Source organism: Parambassis ranga, chromosome 5 (assembly GCF_900634625.1).
Source record: "Parambassis ranga chromosome 5, fParRan2.1, whole genome shotgun sequence".
In the NCBI taxonomy this organism is placed as follows: domain Eukaryota; kingdom Metazoa; phylum Chordata; class Actinopteri; family Ambassidae; genus Parambassis; species Parambassis ranga.
Genome location: NC_041026.1, coordinates 31,845,446 through 31,869,284, shown reverse-complemented (window position 1 = coordinate 31,869,284; position 23,839 = coordinate 31,845,446). Strand labels below are relative to the sequence as shown.

Below are 23,839 nucleotides of genomic sequence, written 5' to 3'. Positions count from 1 at the left end.
TTTTTTTTGATGGCAGTACTGTTGCTGTGTTTTTTTTTCTTTTCTTATTGTATCTTATTTTAGGTGTCTTACTGTTGTTGTCTACAAAAAAGAAAACTTTGCATAAATAAAATGTTTTAAAAAATATATATATACCAAAAAAAATTTGTAATATTGTCCTAATGGGGTATTGTGTGTAGAATTTTGAGGTAAGATTAATTTAATAAAATTTGGAATAAGGGCTGTAACATGACAAAATGTGGAAAAGGTAAAGCGCTGTGAATACTTTCCAAATGCACTGTATGTGTGTTTAAACCTCTCTATCTACGTACCAGTTACAGTCACATGAAATCATGCTCTACTCCTCTACTAAAAACTTCAGAGTGTTACAAACACAAAGATACCAAGCTTTTGTATGTGCTCCAAAGGGTTCAAGGATGGCATTCAGTCTAATTTGTGTGTGTTTTGACAGGCGTTTTTACGGAAACAGAACCCCAACAGAAACATTGTTGTCCTCAAAGGAGTGTCCTTTCTTTTTGAGGTGAAGGTGAACAGCTGACTCCTGTTGTGTGGAGGTGGCTCTTCTGTGCGGTGTGGAGTGGTTGTTTGGTTTCACCAATGTACAGATCAGAGCATTCCTCACTGCACTGGACTGCATATATCACATTGCTGTGTTTCTCCCTGGGAGGTTTATCCTTCGGGTGAACCTGTTTCTGTCTCAGTGTTGTCATAGGTTTGAAATGGACCGGGATGTCATGGTTGTTGGAGTTTCTCTGATACTCCTGACAGATATGGAATGGCGATGTTCTTTCTCCGTCACTTATGCTCCTTATTCCTGTTATTACGAGGTCCTGTTTTTGTGGCCTTGCCACAAGTTTGCAGGGCCATTCTGATGTGATGTTGCTCCTTCCTTCCACGAAAGGAACTCAGGGCTCTTCTCTCAACTTCTCTAATGTAGAGGTTGGCCACAATAGGAGACACAGGTGATCCCATAGTACAGCTGTGCTTCTGTCTGTCAAAACTGATGAAGCTGCTTGGATGAACAGAAAAACGTCTTCAGAAACTCTACAAGCCCAAACTTGACAGACTAGCTTGCACTTTACAAAGTAGCTCTTGGCATGCCTTGCTGGACAAAGCAAATGTAGCATGGCATGTGTCGAAGTGCTGCTTTATAATTTGACCATTTCATTGATGCAGTTTTATCATTGCATATTAGACACACCGCAGAACCTGCTCTCTCCACAAAGGTGAATTCCTCTGTCCATTCATGCTGAAATGTACAGTACTCCTCATCTTTTTTTCTTTTTACCATCTTCTTTGTCAAAGGGGTTTGCGCTGCATAAGTTAGCTAGCTTACTATTTAGGTAGTTTACTTCTTGACCTTACAACAACCCGTGTAGGCTACCGCATTATCCAATAAAAATAGAGTTTTAGTGTCGGACCCTGCTGTAACTCTGAAGGACAGTTGGGATTGGCTCCAGCCACCCGCAACCCTGAACAGGAGCGGTAGAAAATGGATGGATGGATTGAAATTGGATGGATTTTATTTTTAACACTGTAATTTCTGTAACATTTTACGTTAGAAAGTGGGGGGAGTAAGAATGTTTCTAAAGATGCTATTACTTCCAAGTGTCTTAGAAGTTGTGTTAGAAAAGAAGCAGTTTAAACTGTTGCACAGGAATGGACTTTGTGGTTGCAGACCAGGGTGAGAGACATACAGTATGGCTCTAAAAATAACAAAGTCAAATGTCTGTGGATGTTGTCATTTACCCCAGTCATGTTGTCTCCAAGAGTTTAGAGGCAACTGGATTTATAGACGTTTTCTGACTATGTTTTACCACTCCCCTCTGGTCTGCTGCTATGTTTTTATGTGCTTAGAATCCATGTTGGTGGATCTTTGATGAAACTCACATGAATAAAATCCCTGTTGTTAGTTATTAGTTGGGACAAGTGTTATGGTTTGAATGGGGGTGGAACCTGCTAGGGAGAAATGACAGGACAGAGTTGTAGACAGGTGAGAACTGAAATTTAGGTCACAGACAAGAATGGGTTGATAAATAACGATAAAGAATAGTTTTTTTGGATACATAAAATTCTAGGTTTACTCCTACCTTCCCTCCAGGACACACCAGCCACAGTAGGGGTCATGGGCCAGCAGACAGGAGTGACAGTCTGAGTGCTGCTGGCATTCAGCCACAGGCCTCTTCTGCAGCTGGAACCAGGAAAACATAATTATGTTCAGTCATGCAAACCATCCATATTAAGTTACTGTAAATCTAACAACGGGTGGCCCTATTTTCCTCCTTGACAACCATCCATCTTCAACTGCTTATCCGGGGCCGGGTCGCAGGGGCAGCAGTCTAAGCAGGGACACCCAGACTTCCCTCTCACCAGACACTTCCTCCAGCTCCTCTGGGGGAATCCCCAGGCCAGCCGAGAGACATCTCTCCACCTGGGTCTTCCCCGGGGCCTCCTCCCAGTGGGACATGCCCGGAACACCTCCCCAGGGAGGCGTCCAGGAGGCATCCGAACCAGATGCCTGAGCCACCTCAGATGGCTCCTCTCGATGTGGAGGAGCAGCGGCTCTACTCCGAGTTCCTCTCGGGTGACTGAGCTTCTCACTACTACTCTTTCCACCGTCCAACCACCCCCTCAGTCGAGGTCAACAGCTCCCCACCTCCATTGAATACAGTGTTGGCAGAGTACTGCTTCCCCCTCCTGAGGCGCCGGACAGTTTGCCAGAACCTCTTTGAGGCTGACCGATAGTCCTCCTCCATGGCCTCGCCTAACTCCACCCAGGCCCGAGTTTTTGCCTCTACAACTGCCCTTGCTGCAGCACGCTTGGCCTGCCGATACCTATCAGCTGCTTCAGGAGTCCCACAAGCCAACCAGGCCCGATGGACTGCTTCTTCAGCTTGACGGCATCCCTGACCTCCGATGTCCACGACAGGCACCGGAGGCTTTGCGGCCACAGCTTCGGACGGCCGCATCGACAATGGAGGTGGAAAACATGGTCCATGGGAGTTAAAGAACTCCCTAGCAGGGGGTTTGGCCAAACGCTCTCAACAGACCCGCACAGTACGTTTGGGCCTGCCAGGCCTGTCCAGCCTCTTCCCCCGCCAACGGATCCAACTCACCACCAGGTAGTGATCAGTTGACAGCTCAGCCCCTCTCTTCACCCGAGTGTCCAAAACACAAGGTCGAAGATCAGATGACACAATTACAAAATCGATCATTGACCTCAGGCCTAGGGTGTCCTGGTGCCAGGTGCACCGATGGACAACCTTGTGCTCGAACATGGTGTTCGTTACGGACAAACCATGCCCACCACAGAAGTCCAATAACAAAACACCTCTCCTGGTGTTACTGTCACTGCCCACGTGGGCGTTGAAGTCTCCCAGCAAGATGACAGAGTCCCCGGTTGGGGTGCCACCCAGCACCCCTCCCAGAGACTGTAAGAAGGTCAAGTACTCTACACTGCTGTTCGGCGCATACGCCGAAACCACAGTGAGAGACCTCTCCCCAACCCGAAGGCGCAGGGAGGCGACACTCTCACATACTGGGGAAAACTCCAACACATGGCAGCTAAGCTGTGGGGCTATGAGCAAGCCCACACCAGCCCACCGCCTCTCACCATGGGCAACTCCAGAAAAGAAGAGAGTCCAACCCCTCTCAAGAAGTTGGGTTCCAGAACCCGAGAAATGCATGGAGGCGAGCCCGACTATATATAGTCGGTACCGCTCGGCCTCCTGCACAAGCTCAGGCTCCTTCCCCCCCAGCGAGGTGACATTCCATGTCACCAGAGCCAGTTTCTGTGTCCAGTGGTCAGGTCGCCGAGGCCCCCACCTTCGACCGCCACCCAATCCACTATGCACCAGCCCCTTACGGTTCCTCCCACCGGTGGTGGGCCCATAGGAGGTTAGCCCCACGTTGCTCCTTCGGGCTAAGCCCAGCCCGGCCCTGTGGGGAAAGGCCCAGCCACTAGGCGCTCGCATTCAAGCCCCAACCCCGGGCCTGGCTCCAGGGTGGGGCCCCGGCTGCGCCATACCGGGCGATGTCACGGTCCTCTTGACCACCAAATTAAAATTATAGTAATTAGAATAGTTCTCACAAACACACTCTTATGGAAGAAGAGGGATAATTGGAACTGAAACAAAGGAGTCAATTTATTATTTTTTTTCTTTATTTGCAGGAAACCTAAAAAAGAAATGGGGTTATGAAAATGTGTTTATTATATGCTTTATTTGTGTGTGCCTGATTACCATGTGCTGGGTCATAATAAAGAGATGCTCCTCTTTTTGGTCAAGTATGAGGTCTGAGTTGATGGCAGTGTTCTGCTGAACAGAGATCACTGAGTATTCCTCCACCTCGCCATTTGGTCCCAAGAAAACCTGAGGAAACACATACACATTAAATGGTAGTAACGTGTGTTACACCTCTATTTTAAATGAACAACTTTTTAAATAAGTAAAAAGATAGTAAGTTTGTTTATTAAATTGACAGCTTAAATTTCAATCTAATCCATTAATAATTTCTAGAAGGTCCAAGAAGGTTGTTTGTTTAAAAAAATATCATTTTGACAATATGAATCAATTTATGCCTTTTTTTCCAAACGGGGGAATAGGGAAGTTTTCAAAACCACCTTCAAAGTTGACATGTAACTAGTTCCACATGCTTTCAGTCACAGAAATCATTAAAATATTCAATTCATCTCTTCAAGGACTATTAAAATTATGTATTCACATATTTTTCAAAATATTAAAAATCAATGTAACATTGTAGCCTATGGGGGAGCCCTTCAACGTAGGTCATCTGCAAAACGTATCTCCTACAAATTTTAAGACACAGACTCCACTCACACCTTTCCTCATGCCTGGTTGTCAAAGCTAGAGTTGGTTTGGACACACAAAGCAGGTGTTTGGAGGATGCAAAATACATTTCAATACATGGGATCTGCCCTGAGAGGAGGAAAGAGTTAGACAGCTGTCTTTCCAAGGTCAATTAGACATGCAGGCAGGCAGGCAGACAGACAGAAAAGAATGCAGAGGAGCCATATTCAGCGTGTTTATCAGACTTTAAGCATTCAGCCGTTTACTATTTTTCCTCATTAAAAGCTCATGGTATTATTCCAGACTCAGAACTTTCATATGGTATATTTCCAGGCCACTTCATACTGTTCTTGTCTTCAGCAGTTTCTTTTTCATATCTTCCTAATATTCAAAGACTTTCTGCTTTTCAAATAAGAGCTTCATCTTTTCAAAATTTTAACCGTGTTTCAGCAAATTAAATTCAGATTGCAGATTCTCCAGCAATTCAGAGCAATCATTCACATAAGAATTCAAAGCAATGTTTCAGCTGCAGCAATCAAACTTGCAGAAGGTTTATAAACATGTTAACATTTTATTTTATTGTGACAGGAAACATTTAAAGATGTAAGAGGTACTCAGTTTCTGATCTAGCTAGATTTAGCTAGATCTAGATTTACAAATCTTATAAACCTGTTTTATTCCCACAAAGAACATTTTAGGTGTTGTAAATGAGATATTTGACCATTTCATGGGAAATATTAGCTCAGGTCCGGCACTATGCTAAGGCTAAGAAAACAACTATACAAGTCACTGTTTCTCTCCAACGCCAGATCCCTGGTGCATAAAACAGACGACCTGGAAGTACTAATCGCTGGAAACCAATATGTTTGTGACTGTGCTGTGTGCTGATTATCACTGAAACCTGGCTTCATCCGGACATTCCCAATGCTAGTGTGCAGCTAGCAGGCCACTGGGGGGGGTCTCTGTATTTATGTACACGATAGCTGGTGTAATAATGGGACAATAATAGAGCACCACTGTTGCCCGGACGTAGAGTACATGACTGTAAGATGTTGGCCTTTTTTTCTGCCAAGAGCTGACTGTTGTGTTCATAACGGCTGTATACATATTACCCGGCACCAATATAAACACAGCACTCGCTCTCCTGCTGAACGCCATAAACGAACAGCGGGCCCACCCCAATGGTGTTCACATCATAGCAGGGGACTTAAATAAGGCCAACTTAAAGTCTGTACTCCTGAAAATCTATCAGCATGTTAAGTGTGCTACAAAAGGGGAGAACACTTTGGATCACGTCTATACCAACATCAAGCACGCATACAGAGCCATACCCCTCCCCCACATTGGACAGTCTGACCATCTCTCCCTCCTGCTTTTCCCAGTCTACACCCCCCAAACTACAAGACAGACTGGGACTTATTTGAACATCACGATGTCAGACGTGTCCTCCTGGCAGTCAACCCCAAGAAGGCTTCCAGCCCAGACGGAGTACCTGGCAAGGTGCTGAAAGCGTGCACCCACCAGCTCGCCCCCACCTTTACCAGGATCTTCAACCTCTCACTGGCCCAGGCAGGCATCCCACCCTGCCTGAAATCTTCCACAAAGAAGTCTCCCATCACCAGCATGAATGATTACCGACCGGTGGCCCGGTAATCATGAAGTGCTTTGAGAGACTAGTTCTTCAGCACATCAAGGACCATCTCCCCCGAGACTTTGTCTCCCATCAGTTTGCATATAGGGCAGATCCACTGAGGACGCTGTTGCTGTACCTCTCCACTCTGCATTGAACCACCTGGAGCAGCAGCAGAGCTAAGTCTAGATGCTCTTTGTGGATTACAGTTCTGCCTTTAACACAATAATCCCAGACAGACTATGCTCTAAACTAATCATTATCGCATATCTTCCCCCACATGTGCCTGGATAAAGTACTTTCTCACAGAACGACCCCAGACTGTGAGACTTGGCCCCCACCTCTCCTCCACTCACATGCTGAGCATCGGTTCCCCACAGGGCTGTGTGCTGAGCCACCTCCTGTACTGCCTCTACACCCACGACTGCAGTCCGGCCCACAGTGGTCGGATGTATCTTTAGAGATGATAAGGCTGCCTACAGGGAGAAGATCCTGAAGCTGAAGCTGTGTTCTGAGAATAACCTCACTCTCAACACCAAGAAAACCAGACTTCAAGAAGCACAGCACCGATCCAGCCCCCCTTTATATCAACGGAGAGTGTGTGGAGAGGATCCACAGCATCAGGATTCTTGGCGCCCTCATCTCATCAGACATCTTCAGGTCAGAGATCACATCTACTGTCTACTAAGAAGGCTCAGCAATGGCTACACTTCATTCTGAACAGATTGATATAACCATATATATGTGCAGGCGTGGCCACATGGCTCGGAAGCACCCCCTAGTATTAGATATGGGTCCTACTTTGACCTACAGACACGAAAATCGGTATACCGATGTACCTCTTCCAGATGAGAAAGATACGTCTCTTGGTGGTACCCTCTAAAATGTGATGATATGTGAGCTCACTCTTAAGCCCATAAGGACCAAAAGTTATCAAAAGTTTAGAGCTTTATTACACGCTTTGCCCGTGGCGACGTGGTGACCCTTCGCCAACACACAGGAAATAGATGTTTTAGTGACTGTATCTCCCTCATACTTCTTCCTATGTTGATGAAACTTTACAGTCATGCTGAACATCTCACTCTGCACGCATGAGTATGCTGACATGCTACAGTCACCACCGTGACAGCCAGTGACAGAGCAAAGACATGTGGCTAAACATGTCATCACTGGTCAGATTTTGGAAGGGACCAGAGAATGCTATGGAGTCAGACATGGTTTTATCTGAATTACACACCGACTTCATATTAACTTAAGTTACCTCTTGGTGAAGCCAAGCTGTTGTAATGGATGCAGTATGTGGTTTAGCATTGTCCTGCTTAAATATGCAAGGCCTTCCCTGAAAGAGACATCTGGATGGGAGCATGTGTTGCACTACAACTTCTATGTACTGTTCAGCATTGATGGTTCAGCTGCCCACACCAAAGGCACTATTGCAGCCCCATACCATCAGAAAAACTGGCCTGCTGATAACGACTTGGGTGGCCCCTCTCCTCTGTAGTCTGCAGGACATGGTCCATGGTTTCCAAAAAGAATTTCAAATTTTGATTCATGTGACCACAGAGGAGTTTTCCATTGTTCTTCAGACCATTTACGTGAGCTTTGGCATAGAGAAGATGGCGGCGTTTCTTGATCTTGTTCACATATAACTTGTTTGCATGATACAGCTTTACATTACCATGAAATGGTAAATTCTCAGTTTCAACTGAGACAGGTCAAACTGGTCCATTTGGCAAACAGTTGTTGAAAGCACAGAGGAATGGGAACCTAAGTTTGGACCCTGTTTCTTGTGGCCTCTATATGATGACACACCAGTGGATCATAAGCAAAACACTATCATTAGTATAAGTTTTATCACCCATCACTCCACCTTTATGTTCGGTGCTGTTTTTGCCAGCAGCAGCATCTTCTAAGCCTTTGTGTGTGTGTGCGCACGATGTGTGCATGCGACGTGTGCGTGTGTGCGCATCAGATGCAGACAGAGGCAACAGCTAATGACGTCACCAAAACAATAACACAGGCATTTGTTGAAGAGGCTCCATATGAGGACTAGTAAACGGGGGACAGAGGTGACAGTAGCAGCTCAGTTTTTCCTTAGATATGATTCCCATTAAATTTTGATCATGTGTTCTAAATCACATTGAACTTTAGGAGTTACTTAAATCTCAATACTGTATTTATTGTTTAACCTTAGGAGGCACACTTCAGTCTGTTTAAATGACTGTTGAATAATACTTTACAGAATTACATTAGTCTTTTTACCTATTTGAAATAAAACTTTATTTTGTTCTGTAATTATTTAAATTTTCATGTTTATTGAAAACTAATACTGAGTGCACGTTATCAGAGTTTACTTTTAGATCTACTGATAGTTTTTGAGAAGTGATAGAGTAGGCTACCTGAAGTCATTCACACAGAAACATGCAAATTAGTGTCAATGTAAAAACAAATCCTGATAAAATTGTGATTTTATCATTAAAGAATCCTGATATAAAATGTTTGCCATATCGCCCACCCCTAGACGCCACTGGTATGAAATCATTCATAATGCACCAGTGAAACACTTTGAGTTTGTGCCGAAGTTCATGGAGGTTTCTTGAGGAGTGGCTGAGTGGTGTAGCTGGCAGAATCTGGCTGGAGGAGCAATCACGGAAAAGGTGAGGTCCTGAAGGGGAAGAAAAAGGAGAAAAAGGGTCACAAAACTAGAAAAGGGTACAATAGCAGAAAGCTTTACTAAAAGAACCTCAACACAGCGGTGAGAGAGTTACCAAAAATGGCAGACGATCCAGCGTTGAACTAGAGCCATGCGGACTTCCGGGTTGGTAGTCTAGAAGATGGCGGCATAGAGAACGAGCTCCCGACATTTGAGTTAAAAATAGCCCATAACGACCCGAATTTGTAAAATAAAAACCTGAAAGAGCATGAAGGACGTTTAGGGCGTTAAGATGCCAAGAGGAAAATACAGCAAGAAGTCCAACGTTGTATAGCACGAGTTACATGAGGGAGACCGAGCTGAACAGGCTTCGCCGGTTAGCAGCGCCATGGAGGATAACGATGGGCTACTTGATGAAGGGGAACGCAATAATGACGCAAGCCTGGACCTTATACTCAGAGAACTAAGGGAATTCAGAAAAGACAATGGCACACAGCTGAAGGGAATCAGAGAGGAAATACTCAAAACAAACAAGAGAGTGGAAGAGGCAGAAGAACAGATAATGGAGGCTAAAAACGCAGACACAATATATATATATATATATATATATATATATATATATATATATATATATATATATATATATATATATATATATATATATATATATATATACACACATATATATACACACACACACATATATATATATATATATATATATATATACATATATATATACACATATATGTGTGTGTATTTGGGATATATATATATATATATATATATCTGACTGTAATAAAAACAGTGGACAGACATTTCATTTTGCTGAAACGTGCGCAGAACATTTTATTTCTGTTGCACAGCAGTGGAATGTTTCAATGTTTTATGCTCTGTGGCTCTGCCTGTTTTTTGTCATCTATCGGGTGATGAAAACCTCAGATGAGGACCCTGCCTATGTGATTAAAATCAAGTCTACATTCAGAACAGACTTGGAGACACACAAGAAAAATGCCAACATTGCATATCTGAAAATTGCTACTGCATTTGACCCAAGGTTTAAGAACCTTAGGTAAGGTGTGGGCCTAATATATGGAAGAGGAACTGCTGAAGATAAAAATAATACTAAGGTAATGACCTTAAAGAATAGCCAGTAAATATACCATATGAAAGGTCTGATGCTGGAATACCTTAAGCTGATAAGAAGAACCGGTTGTATGATTTTAATGTGAGAAACAGCTAAATGGTGACAGATACAAGTTAGATTCTAATCAATAAGAAGAACATACAGTAGGTCCTCTGTAGGCTCCTTTGGTGTGCCTGTCTCCATGGCAACGCCTGGCTGTGTCTGTGAGGGTGACCTTGAGGCGTATCTGCATTCAGTCTGTCTCCCCCTCAAGTAAATACATTACACAATACATTACACAAAGAAAAACTAATCGAAAACTGTGAGAATCCCAAGATTTTGCTCTACAAAAGTGTGTGATTTCATGTTTGTCAAAGGTGTGGAGTTGATGGCGAGTTAGAAAATTGGTTGCCTCTAGTTTTGTCATTTCCAGTTTGTATCGGCTCTTAACAAAGCTGAGATGAGAGTTTGTCCTAGGCTGCCTCCAGTCCTGCCTCTTTTCCCAACTGTGTGTAGCATAGGTCTCTAGTAGAGTTGATCCTGTGGTCCACATCATCAAGGATAAACATGCAAAGAGCAGAGCCCTCACTGGGCTGAGTTGTTGAAGCCAGACTTATAGAGAAGACGCCGATAAGAATATCTGAACCCTGCTGGACTGGCCCTGCACCCTGACCTCTACTGGGTTGTAGACTTTACCTGCCCTGGAACGACATGTCAGAGGTACTTCTACATATGAGTAATAGGCTTGGTCGTCCAAACATACACGAGAGACATAGGTACGATACTCCCGCGACTGTGACTTTAGGTTGCGCCTATAAAAAAAAGAAGTACACATGTTGACGGTGCGTAAATGAGGCCACAAAATGATGGTCATATTCTGATAGACGGTCAGCCACTGCTAATTTTGCAGTCTCCTTGTAGGAAAAAACAGGTTCCTCTGCAAGGTTTCGTGTGGAAATAGGTGGATGGCTACTGGTGTAACCCCGTCCCACAAACAGCACTGGCTGCCTGTTAGGATGAGAGCGTACCACAAGCCCAACAGTACTAACATTGGGGTGGTTAGCTGCAACATACTGAGTATCCACTGGCTTCTCTGTGGAGAAAAGCACAGTATCCACAGAATCCAGACTACGCTTCTGGCATATTCCTTGGTTAACACTTCCACAAGTAATAAGTTTGTCCCAAACAGCTCTGGAGGCCAGGCGGTTTGGTTCTTAGCTTTGAGGGTCACATCATCAGAATGGATGATAGATTTTCCTTTGGAATAGTGTAGAAAGTATCCTTGGCTTCTTTCAGCCGGACTTTGAACTCCCTTTGTATGTGTCTCAGCTCCTCATGGCCATCGTTCTGCTTTAGGGGGTCTGGTAATCCAGGGTTTGTTGTTAGCAAAGCAGTGTAGAGTTCTAGTAGGGACCACAACATCCATGCAGAAGTTTATGTAGTCAGTTATGGGGAACAGATACAAGGCTGACCTGTAAATGAACCTGTAGTGCCTCTAGAGGCTGTTCTGTTGTTATATTCTGTGTAACTAGTTTGATTTGGCAAGATGAAAGTGCCAGCTGAAGTGCTGGGTGAAATAAAAATGAATCAGGTAAAAAATAATGAGATAATATGCCAATAAATTTAAACTTGGGGGAAATTAGGTACACCTTTAGAGCCTGGTGTGTTGTTAATGATCCAAAAAACTGAGGTGAAGATGAGAAATGATCAATAGCCAAGGAGGGGCTTTTCATCTGCAATAAAGACTCTTTGACTGATGATTTTTGAATATTTTAAAGAAGACCCAAGTTCAAGATCAGAGCTAAGCCTAAGTTTTGTTAACACACTGCCAACCTAAATTTTATTCCCACAGCAATTCATTGTTGTTGACAGAGCTATAGCTTCACTGATTATTTTGTTGCTCTGAAAAAGATTGTGAATCAAAGAACATGGCTCCACTGTACAATTTACAAATAAAGATTGTGAAGCAGACATTGTAAAAGATGAGAAGGAACTGTTCATTAGTTGTAATATTCTTAAAAAGCCAGTTTGAGTCTGCTGTGGATATACAGTCACACTGGTTAAAGATCAACTTTTTCATAGCTTCAGAAACCAAGTTGTATAAAACCAGAGAAAACAGACCAGTTGCAGTTGCACTCCTCAAGCTACAATATGTAAAAACTGCTATCTTGTCCAAATACGGTCTAACCATACGATAATGAAGTTGCATACCAGAATTTAGATTTCCAGTAATACAGGCCCAATCTCTGCATAAAATCACATCCAAAAACTCCATGCCTGTGCATGCCCTATAACCTGTGACTGTGTTTACCTTGTGTAGTTTTCCTTTGGAGTCTCCCAGGAAGGCGATGGTATGTGCCGCCCTTACACTGACAGCTACAGCAGTGAGACGAGCAGATGGGCTGTCCAGAATGGTCTCCACTTCTATAGCAATGTGACTGGCCATTGGGCTAGGGGTGTGGTCAGAGCCGCAGGGATAAGTATACAGGGTGTTCTAAAAGAGGAGAGAAAAAGTATAATATTTCATGTAAACAAAACAAAATAAACAAATAAACAAATAGAGGCCAGTGGGCAGATTGGTTATTAAAGTAAAACAGCAGCCAAAAATATAACATCAGTGTTCTTGTTGTGCTTAGTAACACTTCAGTCAACAGGTCCAGCAACTTCCATTGGACAATTAGCTGGGCAACATTGGGCCCTTTAAAGCTTACACATAATTGTTTTGCCTTTACAGTTTAGCAGTAGGAGATCTACACTCTGGCAACAAGGCTATTGTTATGATGTTATGGGAAATTTGTATTTCACAAGATTATTTGAAAGCTGTTTCTAACAACAGACAAAGAGGCAAGTATTCCATGTCTAGGCCCATCATTCCGTTTACTCTGTAGAAAGCCTGCAGTTTTTTCTTCTCTTTTTACAAATCGTTATATTTGGCATGTTGATGTGATATTATTATTTGTTGCTGTGTGCTTTCATTTATAATTGAAAACCTTACTAACAGTTATAAACCACAGGTGACAGAATTTCAAACTGCTAATCACCTCTGGCAGGTTGGCACAGTTGGATTTAACTTCATATTCAATGTAGGCTGCCTCCAGTCCTGCCTCTTTTCCCAACTGTGTGTAGCATAGGTCTCTAGTAGAGTTGATCCTGTGGTCCACATCATCAAGGATAAACTTGCAAAGAGCAGAATCCTCACTGGGCTGAGTCGTTGAAGCCAGACTTATAGAGAAGACGCCGATAAGAATATCTGAACCCTGCTGGACTGCCTGCAAAAGGTTGTAAACTTTACCTGCCCTGGAACGACATGTCAGAGGTACTTCTACATATGAGTAATAGGCTTGGTCGTCCAAACATACACGAGAGACATAGGTACGATACTCCCGCGACTGTGACTTTAGGTCGCGCCTATAAAAAAAGAAGTACACATGTTGACGGTGCTTAAATGAGGCCACAAAATGATGGTCATATTCTGATAGACGGCCAGCCACTGCTAATTTTGCAGTCTCCTCGTAGGAAAAAACAGGTTCCTCTGCAAGGTTTCGTGTGGAAATAGGTGGATGGCTACTGGTGTAACCCCGTCCCACAAACAGCACTGGCTGCCTGTTAGGATGAGAGCGTACCACAAGCCCAACAGTACTAACATTGGGGTGGTTAGCTGCAACATACTGAGTATCCACTGGCTTCTCTGTGGAGAAAAGCACAGTATCCACAGAATCCAGACTACGCTTCTGGCATATTCCTTGGTTAACACTTCCACAAGTAATAAGTTCCATAGAGTATGGGTCGATGAGCAGGAGTTTGTTGTGGTTGCTGGTTTCCCTTGCCTGAGGGCAGTTGCTCTCTGTTACAGGAGGCAAACACTCCTGGCTGTCTCTGACAGGTCCAGTGTCATCCTGGACTTCAGGCTGTAGAAATTTATCTAACTGAAACAAGTGATCTTGGGCCCCGACATAGACCCGACCTACACTGGGGTCAGGGTGCAGGGCCAGGTGTTCAAACTGAGTGTCATTCCAGATAAAGGTAGGATAAAGATCTAAATAGGGGGTGTCTGTTCCTTGGACTACACCACTGGGTAATAAAGTGAAGGGTGAGTCAACAGCTAGCAGCAAGAGAGACAGCAGTGTTTGGACTGCTAAAATGGAAAGATGACACGCCATCACCAGAGACATTGGCAGCAGAGCTGATGGAAAGAATACAACTCAGAATGTTAATCAGTGTCTGCACTAATTGTAACAGGGACTGTCATTGGTTTTGGTGACAGGAAAGTTTTCATAAATGACATAAATTCTTCATTTGTTTTCAGTGGTGACTGAAGAGGCAGGTCACCTCTTGACCTTCTAGCACCTGGGTTTAAAACAAATCCTGCAACACAGAAGAAAAAAGACAAATCATTACACTCTATTCTTAGACAGCCAGTTGAGATTCAAATCATTAAATGTAAGATGTTTCAAGGGACTGCTCCACATGTTTATTCTTTGCTTTAACCAATGACGTTTAATGGTTAAAAAATTTGTATTGTTTGGCATCTCTGCAGTCCAATGAACGTTGTGGTGAGCTCAGTCCCATTCCTGTCAGGCCTAGGTCGGACTACTTACAGTGAAAAGAGTGAGTAAAAGGGCCAGCTATTTAGAGTGGTGTGACTGTTTTCAGTGGCATACACCCTTTATTTCAATAAACAATTATCCCCTTATTGCTAGGACACAAGGTACAACCCCCCAAAGTACAAGTCTGCCAGAAATACGAGTTGCTGGGAGGTAAAAGATGATGGCATGAGAACCTTTAGAGGTGTACTTTTCCCATGTTTGGACACCTAGATCTGTGGTTTTCCTTACTTTGCTACCTATAAAACAGCCTATAAGTATGACTGTTGAATTACACTCAGTTCATTCCGTAACTAGTATATAAATATTTAAATCATATTTATCTGACAGATTTCATTTTGTTCACACTAACGATGTGTCTTCCACAGGTACAAGGGTTAACCACGGTGTTCCACAGGGTTCTGTGCTCGGACCGATCCTGTTCACCCTCTACATGCTCCCTCTAGGAAACATCATCCAGAAGCACGGCATAAACTTTCATTGTTATGCTGATGATACCCAGCTGTATTTATCCATGAAGCCTGAAGAAACGGAGCCGCTAGTCAGACTACAGGCGTGTCTAAAGGACATAAGGGACTGGATGTCCTCCAACTTTTTACTATTAAACTCGGACAAGACTGAGGTAATTGTTTTTGGACCGAAACATCTCAGAACTAGTTTATCAGATAATACTTTCTCTCTGGATGGATTTACTCTGGCCTCCAGTACGACTGTGAGGAACCTTGGAGTCATCTTTGATCAAGACATGTCGTTTGTCTCTCATATTAAGCAGGTCTCCAAGACCGCTTTCTTTGACCTGCGTAATATTACTAAGATCAGGAGCATCCTCTCTCAGAGTGATGCTGAAAAGCTCATCCATGCTTTTGCCACTTCAAGACTGGACTACTGCAACTCTTTATTGTCAGGATGTCCACATTCCTCCATCAACAGTCTGCAGCTGATCCAGAACGCAGCAGCTAGAGTTCTGACAGGAAGCAGCCAAAGGGATCATATCTCTCCTGTTCTAGCGTCTCTTCACTGGCTCCCAGTGGACTCAAGAATACACTTCAAGATCCTTCTTCTAACCTACAAGGCTCTTCATGGACTTGCTCCATTGTATCTGCAGGACCTGATTGTACCATATGTTCCTAATAGGACACTCAGATCTCTGAGTGCAGGTTTACTAGTAGTTCCTAGGATTCATAGAAGCAGAATGGGAGGATGAGCTTTCAGCTATCAGGCACCGCTATTATGGAACCAGTTACCAATCTGGGTCCGAGAGGCAGACACTGCCTCCACCTTTAAGACTAGACAAAACTTTTCTGTTTAGTAAGGCGTACAGTTAGCCTTAGACCTAGTGTGTAGCACAGCTATGCTGCTCTAGGCCTACGTTGTCGGGGGGCACAAACATGATCCACTGAGCAGTTTCCCTCTCACCGTCTAACCTCTCCTTTTCTCTCCTTAGTCTGGCTCACACTGGTCTTAAGACCTGGATGCTGACCTGCAGTCCGGCCCGTGAAGTCTCTCTTGCTCTACGTTGTCGGGGGCACAAACACGATCCTCTGAGCACCCTCTGACCTCTCCTCCACTCTCCTTAGTCTGGATCATACTGGGTAATATCGTCTCATAATCTGTGTTTACTGTCTTCCTCGTAGTTCTGTGCCTCGCTCTCGCTCTCTCTCTTTGCAGGTCTCAAGACCTGCATGCTGACCTGCAGTCTGGTCCCTGATCTCTCCTGTGCTCATCGACTTCACTAGCCCCTGCTGCTCATCCTTGCTATCAAATTACAATTCCTACTTATGGACTGACGATATATATAGATATCTATTACAATATAATCACTGTTTCATCTTGCTGTCATGTTTGCTCTGTACTGTATCATGTTTGTATCATGTTTGCTCCTCTCTCTCTCTCTCTCTCTCCTTCATCCTCTCTCTCTCTCTCTCTCTCTCTTTCTATCCATCTCTTTTTTATATTTGTTAAAGGTTCAGATGGATCAGCATTTATTATGCTGATCCATTGTTACTTATTTAGTAACAATTAGTTAATTTTAGTATTTAGTACAGCTTGGTCTGTTCATTACTGCTATACAATTTTTAAAAATCTATATATTCTTGCAAAACTTCTTTGCCCTCTTTTGCTTTGAAGATCTAATTTCCTTGTTTATGTCTGTGTGTTTTACGTCCTATTGTTTTCCCTCTTGTATGTCTTGTGCCACCCGTTGTCTTCCAGTCCATTATGTGTTGTCACCCTGAGATTTCTGTATCGCTACCCGTGTCTGCGCCACAATGCCTGAATTTAACACAAAGGCTTTCATTCATAAGGACAGTAGACTTATTGCTAGGGCTGGGTGATGTTACTTAAAATCAATATCATGAGTAATTGAAGCTTTTTTCTCGATAACGATTAATTAACGATTATTACTTTTGGAAGGGGGGGGGGTGTTAACTATGTAACAATCAGCTAGGTTCGCTAGCTGAAGGTATAACCAAGGGGGTCTTTCTATTGCTATATATTCTTACACAAACCCACAGCAATCATGAGCTTCATTAAATCATATATTTATAAACACCACCACCATACATAATTACGATCATGTACACCACAACCACCACCCCAATATATTGTCCACAGCAAATGGATTATCCTGTTCTGATACAGTCTTACGGCAGCCTCTTAGTTTGCTCCCACGCTGGTCAACCAAAACAATATAATCCACAAAAAAGGTAAAAAGGCAAAAGAAAGAGCGAACACTAACCCACTGGTATACAGGTAGTAAATAATGAAAAAGGAAAAAGAAACACCAGCCTGCATTGCCGACCCTTGCTGGCGCCAGCCACCTTCAATTTCTCGCGTCTGCCTCTAGCTCCACTTCCTCCTTTCCGTGACCCCTTAAATACCGTAGGGCGGGGCTAGACGGCATTACATTTAGGACAAAAGACCCACTGCAGTGATCATTATACCACATAACTGCATAAATGAACATTACATCATGTATTTACTGTTTTTTACCATTTTCATATATGATAAATTGAACTATGTTCAATGTCAGCTTGAGTGAACGCAGACTAGATAAAAGAGACCCAGGCACGTACTTACACTTGTTACATACTCCACTAGAACAGAGAAATCTATTGGTGGTTCCGAGGTAACAAGAACAAAAATCAAAATTTGTTTCAGCCAGGACGTTTCATAATTCACGAGAAACGTGTGTACAGACCTCCTCATTCAGTCCTCCCACTGCAGCGTGCAGCGCTCACACAAACACACACACACACAAGGTTTTGACGTTACGCTGCTGAATTGATATTTATATTTTGATATTTCCCAAATATCAAACGTTCGCCTAAACTGTACTTTTTAAAGGGGGGTGTACTCATTTATGCTGAGCACTGTACCTTTAGTAGTTTCATATACTGTATCTAATTATAGTATTTATGTTGTTATATTATACTATAATATTATTTTATACTATTTATTATTTATTTTACCAGAAAATGTCATTTTACAACAAAGGAACAGGTTGACATAACGGCTGAGGTTAGTCTTGAGTTTATATAGTGAAATAAAAACCTTCAGCTTCTGCTGTTTTTGCAATCCATTCCTTAAATGACAAAGAATCTAAAGACTGGTACTAAAATAGGCACAAATTCAAGTAAAAACTCAGCTTTAATTTCAATTTGGTGAGTCATTTATGAAACATGACATTTAAAAGGCAGGTCTTCCTCCGATATAAAATCCAGGTATTTGTATGAGCAAGCTAATTCTACTGGCCTTTAATGTATGGAGTTGAGGTGGGGAAGGAACAGGCAGGGTTCTAGTTAAAATGCATTTATTTGTCTTATTAGTCAGAACCAACTTAGATAATTAAAGACTGAACTGAAATAAGACATGATTAAGACAATTCAAGATGCTTCTTGTAGCTTTAACCTTTGTCAATAGAGAAATATACATATATGTGTATTTAACCTGTATAAACCCAGATGACCAACTCCACTGACCGATGTGACACCAGCGCTGAGATGCCAAGTATAAATTGCTAACTGGTCTGTTGGAAACACTGGACTGCAATATTCAGAGCAGATGCCTCAAAACTGCTTACATTCCAGAAGACCATACAGGTAAAGTTATTGTTATGGGAAGGATTGAGTGAAAACTATTGACAGTAAAAAGTATGGAAGGAGCTTCTGTGACGTCACCCGTTTGTTTCTGAAGAGCTGGTTTGAGGCTCGGTGGGGATGCTCCAGCCACTTCTATGTTGGCAGCGTCACAGCCACCAAAACACCAAATACGGACACAGAAGGGGAGCACAAGCGAAGTTGAGGAGGTCAGGCAATCGTGGAAGCAGGAAACTCGTGATCACTGCAAAAGGGAATGACACATTATGGACTGGAATGGGGCAAAAGTAATCAGCAGTGAGGACAACAAATTCAAACGTTGGATTAAGGAGGCAATTGAAATCAAGCGGGCCAACGGTACAGTGAACCGGAACAGGGGACATTCACACTGTCCCACACCTGGAACACTGTACTGAGGAGACCAGACTGCTGTCCCACACCTGGGACACAGTGCTGAAGAAGCCGGACTACAGGTGGCGCTGTTCCCCTACTACCTGGAGTAGTGGGAGAATGGAGCCACAACCTGCATAAAATCAGCTGGCAGACACGAAGCAGTTGAAACATGTACAGGTAAAAATACAAAACACTGGTCTGATCGAAAGGAATACTCTTATACAGCAGGGACAACCGTGGCGCAGTGGTATAGCAGGGTAATCCCTCTCTGGGATTAACCCTCATGCATTGTTCGCAAACACTACCCTAATGTGTTGTTCGGGGACAAAAACGTCCCCTAACTTTAACGGTTTTAAAAATATATTAGATAAATATTTTTTTGAAATTTTTTTGCATAGACCTTTTAATTAACTTCAGTTCTAATCAACAGTAGTGAAAAAATCATTTTCCCCCAGGATTTTAACCCTTTAATCACCAATTTTATGAGGGGTGGTGCTGAAAATTGAAAAAAAAAAAACACAAAATGGCTCATTTTTAATAGAAAAGGTGAATGTGGACTGGATTCTTTTGAACCTTTATTACAGTCTTGGTCATGTCAAACATCAGTAAAAAAATTGACTTGATTGCATTATTAGTTTTTGCACAGCACTGGATTTTCTTTTTTTCTCCCTAATGTGTTGTTCAGGGACAAAAACGTCCCCTAACTTTAACGGTTTTAAAAATATATTAGATAAATATATTTTTGAATTTTTTTTGCATAGACCTTTTCATTAACTTCAGTTCTAATCAACAGTAGTGAAAAAATCATTTTCCCCCAGGATTTTAACCCTTTAATCACCAATTTTATAAGGGGTGGTGCTGAAGATTGAAAAAAAAACACACAAAATGGCTCATTTTTAATAGAAAAGGTGAATGTGGACTGGATTCTTTTGAACCTTTATTACAGTCTTGGTCATGTCAAACATCAGTAAAAAAATTGACTTGATTGCATTATTAGTTTTTGCACAGCACTGGATTTTCTTTTTTTCTCCCTAATGTGTTGTTCGGGGACAAAAACGTCCCCTAACTTTAACGGTTTTAAAAATATATTAGATAAATATTTTTTTGAAATTTTTTTGCATAGACCTTTTAATTAACTTCAGTTCTAATCAACAGTAGTGAAAAAATCATTTTCCCCCAGGATTTTAACCCTTTAATCACCAATTTTATAAGGGGTGGTGCTGAAAATTGAAAAAAAAACACACAAAATGGCTCATTTTTAATAGAAAAGGTGAATGTGGACTGGATTCTTTTGAACCTTTATTACAGTCTTGGTCATGTCAAACATCAGTAAAAAAATTGACTTGATTGCATTATTAGTTTTTGCACAGCACTGGATTTTCTTTTTTTCTCCCTAATGTGTTGTTCGGGGACAAAAACGTCCCCTAACTTTAACGGTTTTAAAAATATATTAGATAAATATTTTTTTGAAATTTTTTTGCATAGACCTTTTAATTAACTTCAGTTCTAATCAACAGTAGTGAAAAAATCATTTTCCCCCAGGATTTTAACCCTTTAATCACCAATTTTATAAGGGGTGGTGCTGAAAATTGAAAAAAAAAACACACAAAATGGCTCATTTTTAATAGAAAAGGTGAATGTGGACTGGATTCTTTTGAACCTTTATTACAGTCTTGGTCATGTCAAACATCAGTAAAAAAATTGACTTTATTGCATTATTAGTTTTTGCACAGCACTGGATTTTCTTTTTTTCTCCCATTTTGTCCCATAGACTTACATTATAAACACACTTTTTTGACTGCACAGCCATGGCACTACATAATCATGCATTCTTGATTGTTGGTGGTTTACCCTGTTGGTAGGAGGTAAAATTTGTGATTTTTACAGTTAACAACTTAATTACCATATTAACCCTTTACCTGCAGGCCTGTGCTCATGTAGTGTAGTTTCTGGCTTGTATATGGAGTTATAGGGAGTATTTTAGCACATAATTGTGTGTCTACACACTGTGTGTGTATGTTAGAGAGGAAGAGAGCCATTTGCACACTGATCTTGTTGTCTGTGAGTACACACAACCACAGAGTCTTCATAGTAAACAAAAACAAAGAAAGTGTTGCTATGCACGTGTGGCCCTTTGATGTCTACAGGTGCAGACTAAACAAAACAAAAAGGCAAGTGGTCTTACATGTGACCTTGTGGTCATTTGATGGTGAGAAGAGCAGAAAGCAACATGAAGAGAGGATTCACTTGTGCACAATCTCTGGAAATGATTGTGCAGCCTGGCTCTATGAAGGCTGTGAAGCTGTGAAGGCTGCACAAGTAGATCCGTCACTTGTTCACAAGCGAATCCTTCATTCGTTCACAAGTGAATCCTTCACTCATGCACAGGTGAATCCTCTCTTCATGCTGCTTGCTGCTCTTGTCACCATTAAATGACCAGGAGGATGCATGCAAGTCCACTAGTGTTTTTGTTTTGTTTAGTCTGAACCTCTCAGCATCAAAGGGCCCGGCACTTACTTTTAGGGCTGCAACAAATTTACTTTACTTTACTTTACTAAACTACTTTTAATACTAATTTTAGTAGGGGACTAAACTGTAGATTAGATTTGGTTAGTCAATGATTATTTATTATGTTATCAAGTTATCTATCTATGGTGTCTAGTTAGTAACATGCACATGTACGTATGGTCGTGTGGAGCGCAACACACCATGGAAAAGGGGCACTTAGACCTCACTTAGACTAATTCAGTGATCTCAACTGAGACACTAACCTAAAAGTAAAGTCACTCTACTGGAGGACGTGTTTTCCGAAAGCTAAAAAAAAAAAAAAAACAGCTATTTTACCCATCCACAACTTCAGACGCCAGAACTCCTGGATGTTTTCATTTTACATGCTTATGCATTGCCGTTGTACATCTGAATTAGGTACACTTCACTTACTTAGTAACTTTATTTTCCTGACTTTCCTTCCCTGACAGTGTGCAAATGGCTCTCTTCCTCTCTAACATACACACACAGTGTGTAGACACACAATTATGTGCTAAAATACTCCCTATAACTCCATATACTTAAGCAAGAAACTACAGTACATGAGCACAGGCCTGCAGGTAAAGGGTTAATATGGTAATTAAGTTGTTAACTGTAAAAATCACAAATGTTACCTCCTACCAACAGGGTAAACCACCAACAATCAAGAATGCATGATTATTTAGTGCCATGGCTGTGCAGTCAAAAAAAGTGTGTTTATAATGTAAGTCTATGGGACAAAATGGGAGAAAAAAAGAAAATCCAGTGCTGTGCAAAAACTAATAATGCAATAAAGTCAATTTTTTTACTGATGTTTGACATGACCAAGACTATAATAAAGGTTAAAAAGAATCCAGTCCACATTCACCTTTTCTATTAAAAATGAGCCATTTTGTGTGTTTTTTTTTTCAATTTTCAGCACCACCCCTTATAAAATTGGTGATTAAAGGGTTAAAATCCTGGGGGAAAATGATTTTTTCACTACTGTTGATTAGAACTGAAGTTAATTAAAAGGGCTATGCAAAAAAATTTCAAAAAAATATTTATCTAATATATTTTTAAAACCGTTAAAGTTAGGGGACGTTTTTGTCCCCGAACAACACATTAGGGGGTAAAATTTGCCCACAGTGTACCGTTGACCTATGAAAAATTTTAAAATTATATTAACAAAATTTATGTAAAATTAAGCTTATTGAGGAAAAATGATTCAATTTGTCCACATATTGACAAAGTTATGGCCAAAATAAACAGAAAAATTTCTCTCAGACGCATTAGGGTTAATCAAGTATCTAAAATAAAAAAAAAAAATAATAAAAATAGTTAAAAAGGTGAAGACCAAATGAATGTTGAAATAAACCTCCAAAAACATTTGATTTATACATTAAAAATTGTCAAAAAGCAGTTACTTCCGGTTTCCCTTAGGTGGTGGTGTGCAGGTGACTCATGAGCATGCAGACATGAGCGGGACGGCCCTGATACAGGAAACCATACAGGTGTGTCTATGGGACTTCAAGTCTGTCATTCTCATTTGGCTGTGAAATGACGGGGATGGATTAAACAGTGTGAGATAAGTGCATGTCAGTGTAGAACATGGCACTTCCTGTCTCCACCACAAGGGAGCGCTATGATCACGATCACATAGATATGTTCAGGGCGGGGCTCTGACCACGTGCAGAAAGTTTGAAACCATTTGAAGCAAGTATGTAGGAGAGAGCTGTTTGTGCCCTTTAACTTAGAGAAAAGCCTTTGATAACTTTTGATCAGCACGGTCTTTAGGTGAAATCCACCTGATATGAAGTCAATCGGGTAAAATGAAAATTTGCTGAAATTTTAACGCCAAAATCAAAATGGCTGACTTCCTGTGTGGTGTAGCTGAATGGTGAAAGAGACTTCTATGCGTGTCTGGACATGTTCTATGTGTATGCTGATTTTTGTCTTCCTACTCCAAAAAAAACCCCTATGGAGAGGGGTGTTTAAAAAATTCAAGGGGACACCACTGAGC

At 41.8% G+C, this 23,839-nt stretch overlaps 1 protein-coding gene across 9 annotated transcripts in view; it reads right to left on the bottom strand.

The window, feature by feature from the left end:
* LOC114436041 (plexin-B1-like) overlaps nucleotides 1-23,839 on the bottom strand; it is a 135,352-nt gene that overhangs the window by 96,261 nt on the left and 15,252 nt on the right. For 5 of the 9 annotated variants that reach the window (XM_028406092.1, XM_028406091.1, XM_028406094.1 and 2 more), the window contains exons 2-6: nucleotides 19,000-19,162; nucleotides 13,259-14,582; nucleotides 12,529-12,711; nucleotides 4,242-4,370; nucleotides 2,091-2,191 (exon numbers count right to left, since the gene is read on the bottom strand). In XM_028406092.1, the coding sequence (XP_028261893.1) occupies nucleotides 2,091-2,191; nucleotides 4,242-4,370; nucleotides 12,529-12,711; nucleotides 13,259-14,389 (1,544 nt within the window). In that variant the 5' untranslated portion in view covers nucleotides 14,390-14,582; nucleotides 19,000-19,162. Of the gene's footprint in view, nucleotides 1-2,090; nucleotides 2,192-4,241; nucleotides 4,371-8,953; nucleotides 9,104-9,206; nucleotides 9,313-10,380; nucleotides 10,863-12,528; nucleotides 12,712-13,258; nucleotides 14,583-18,999; nucleotides 19,163-23,839 lie in introns of those variants that run through there. The other 4 variants (XM_028406093.1, XM_028406098.1, XM_028406099.1 and 1 more) reach the window with 4 other exon arrangements.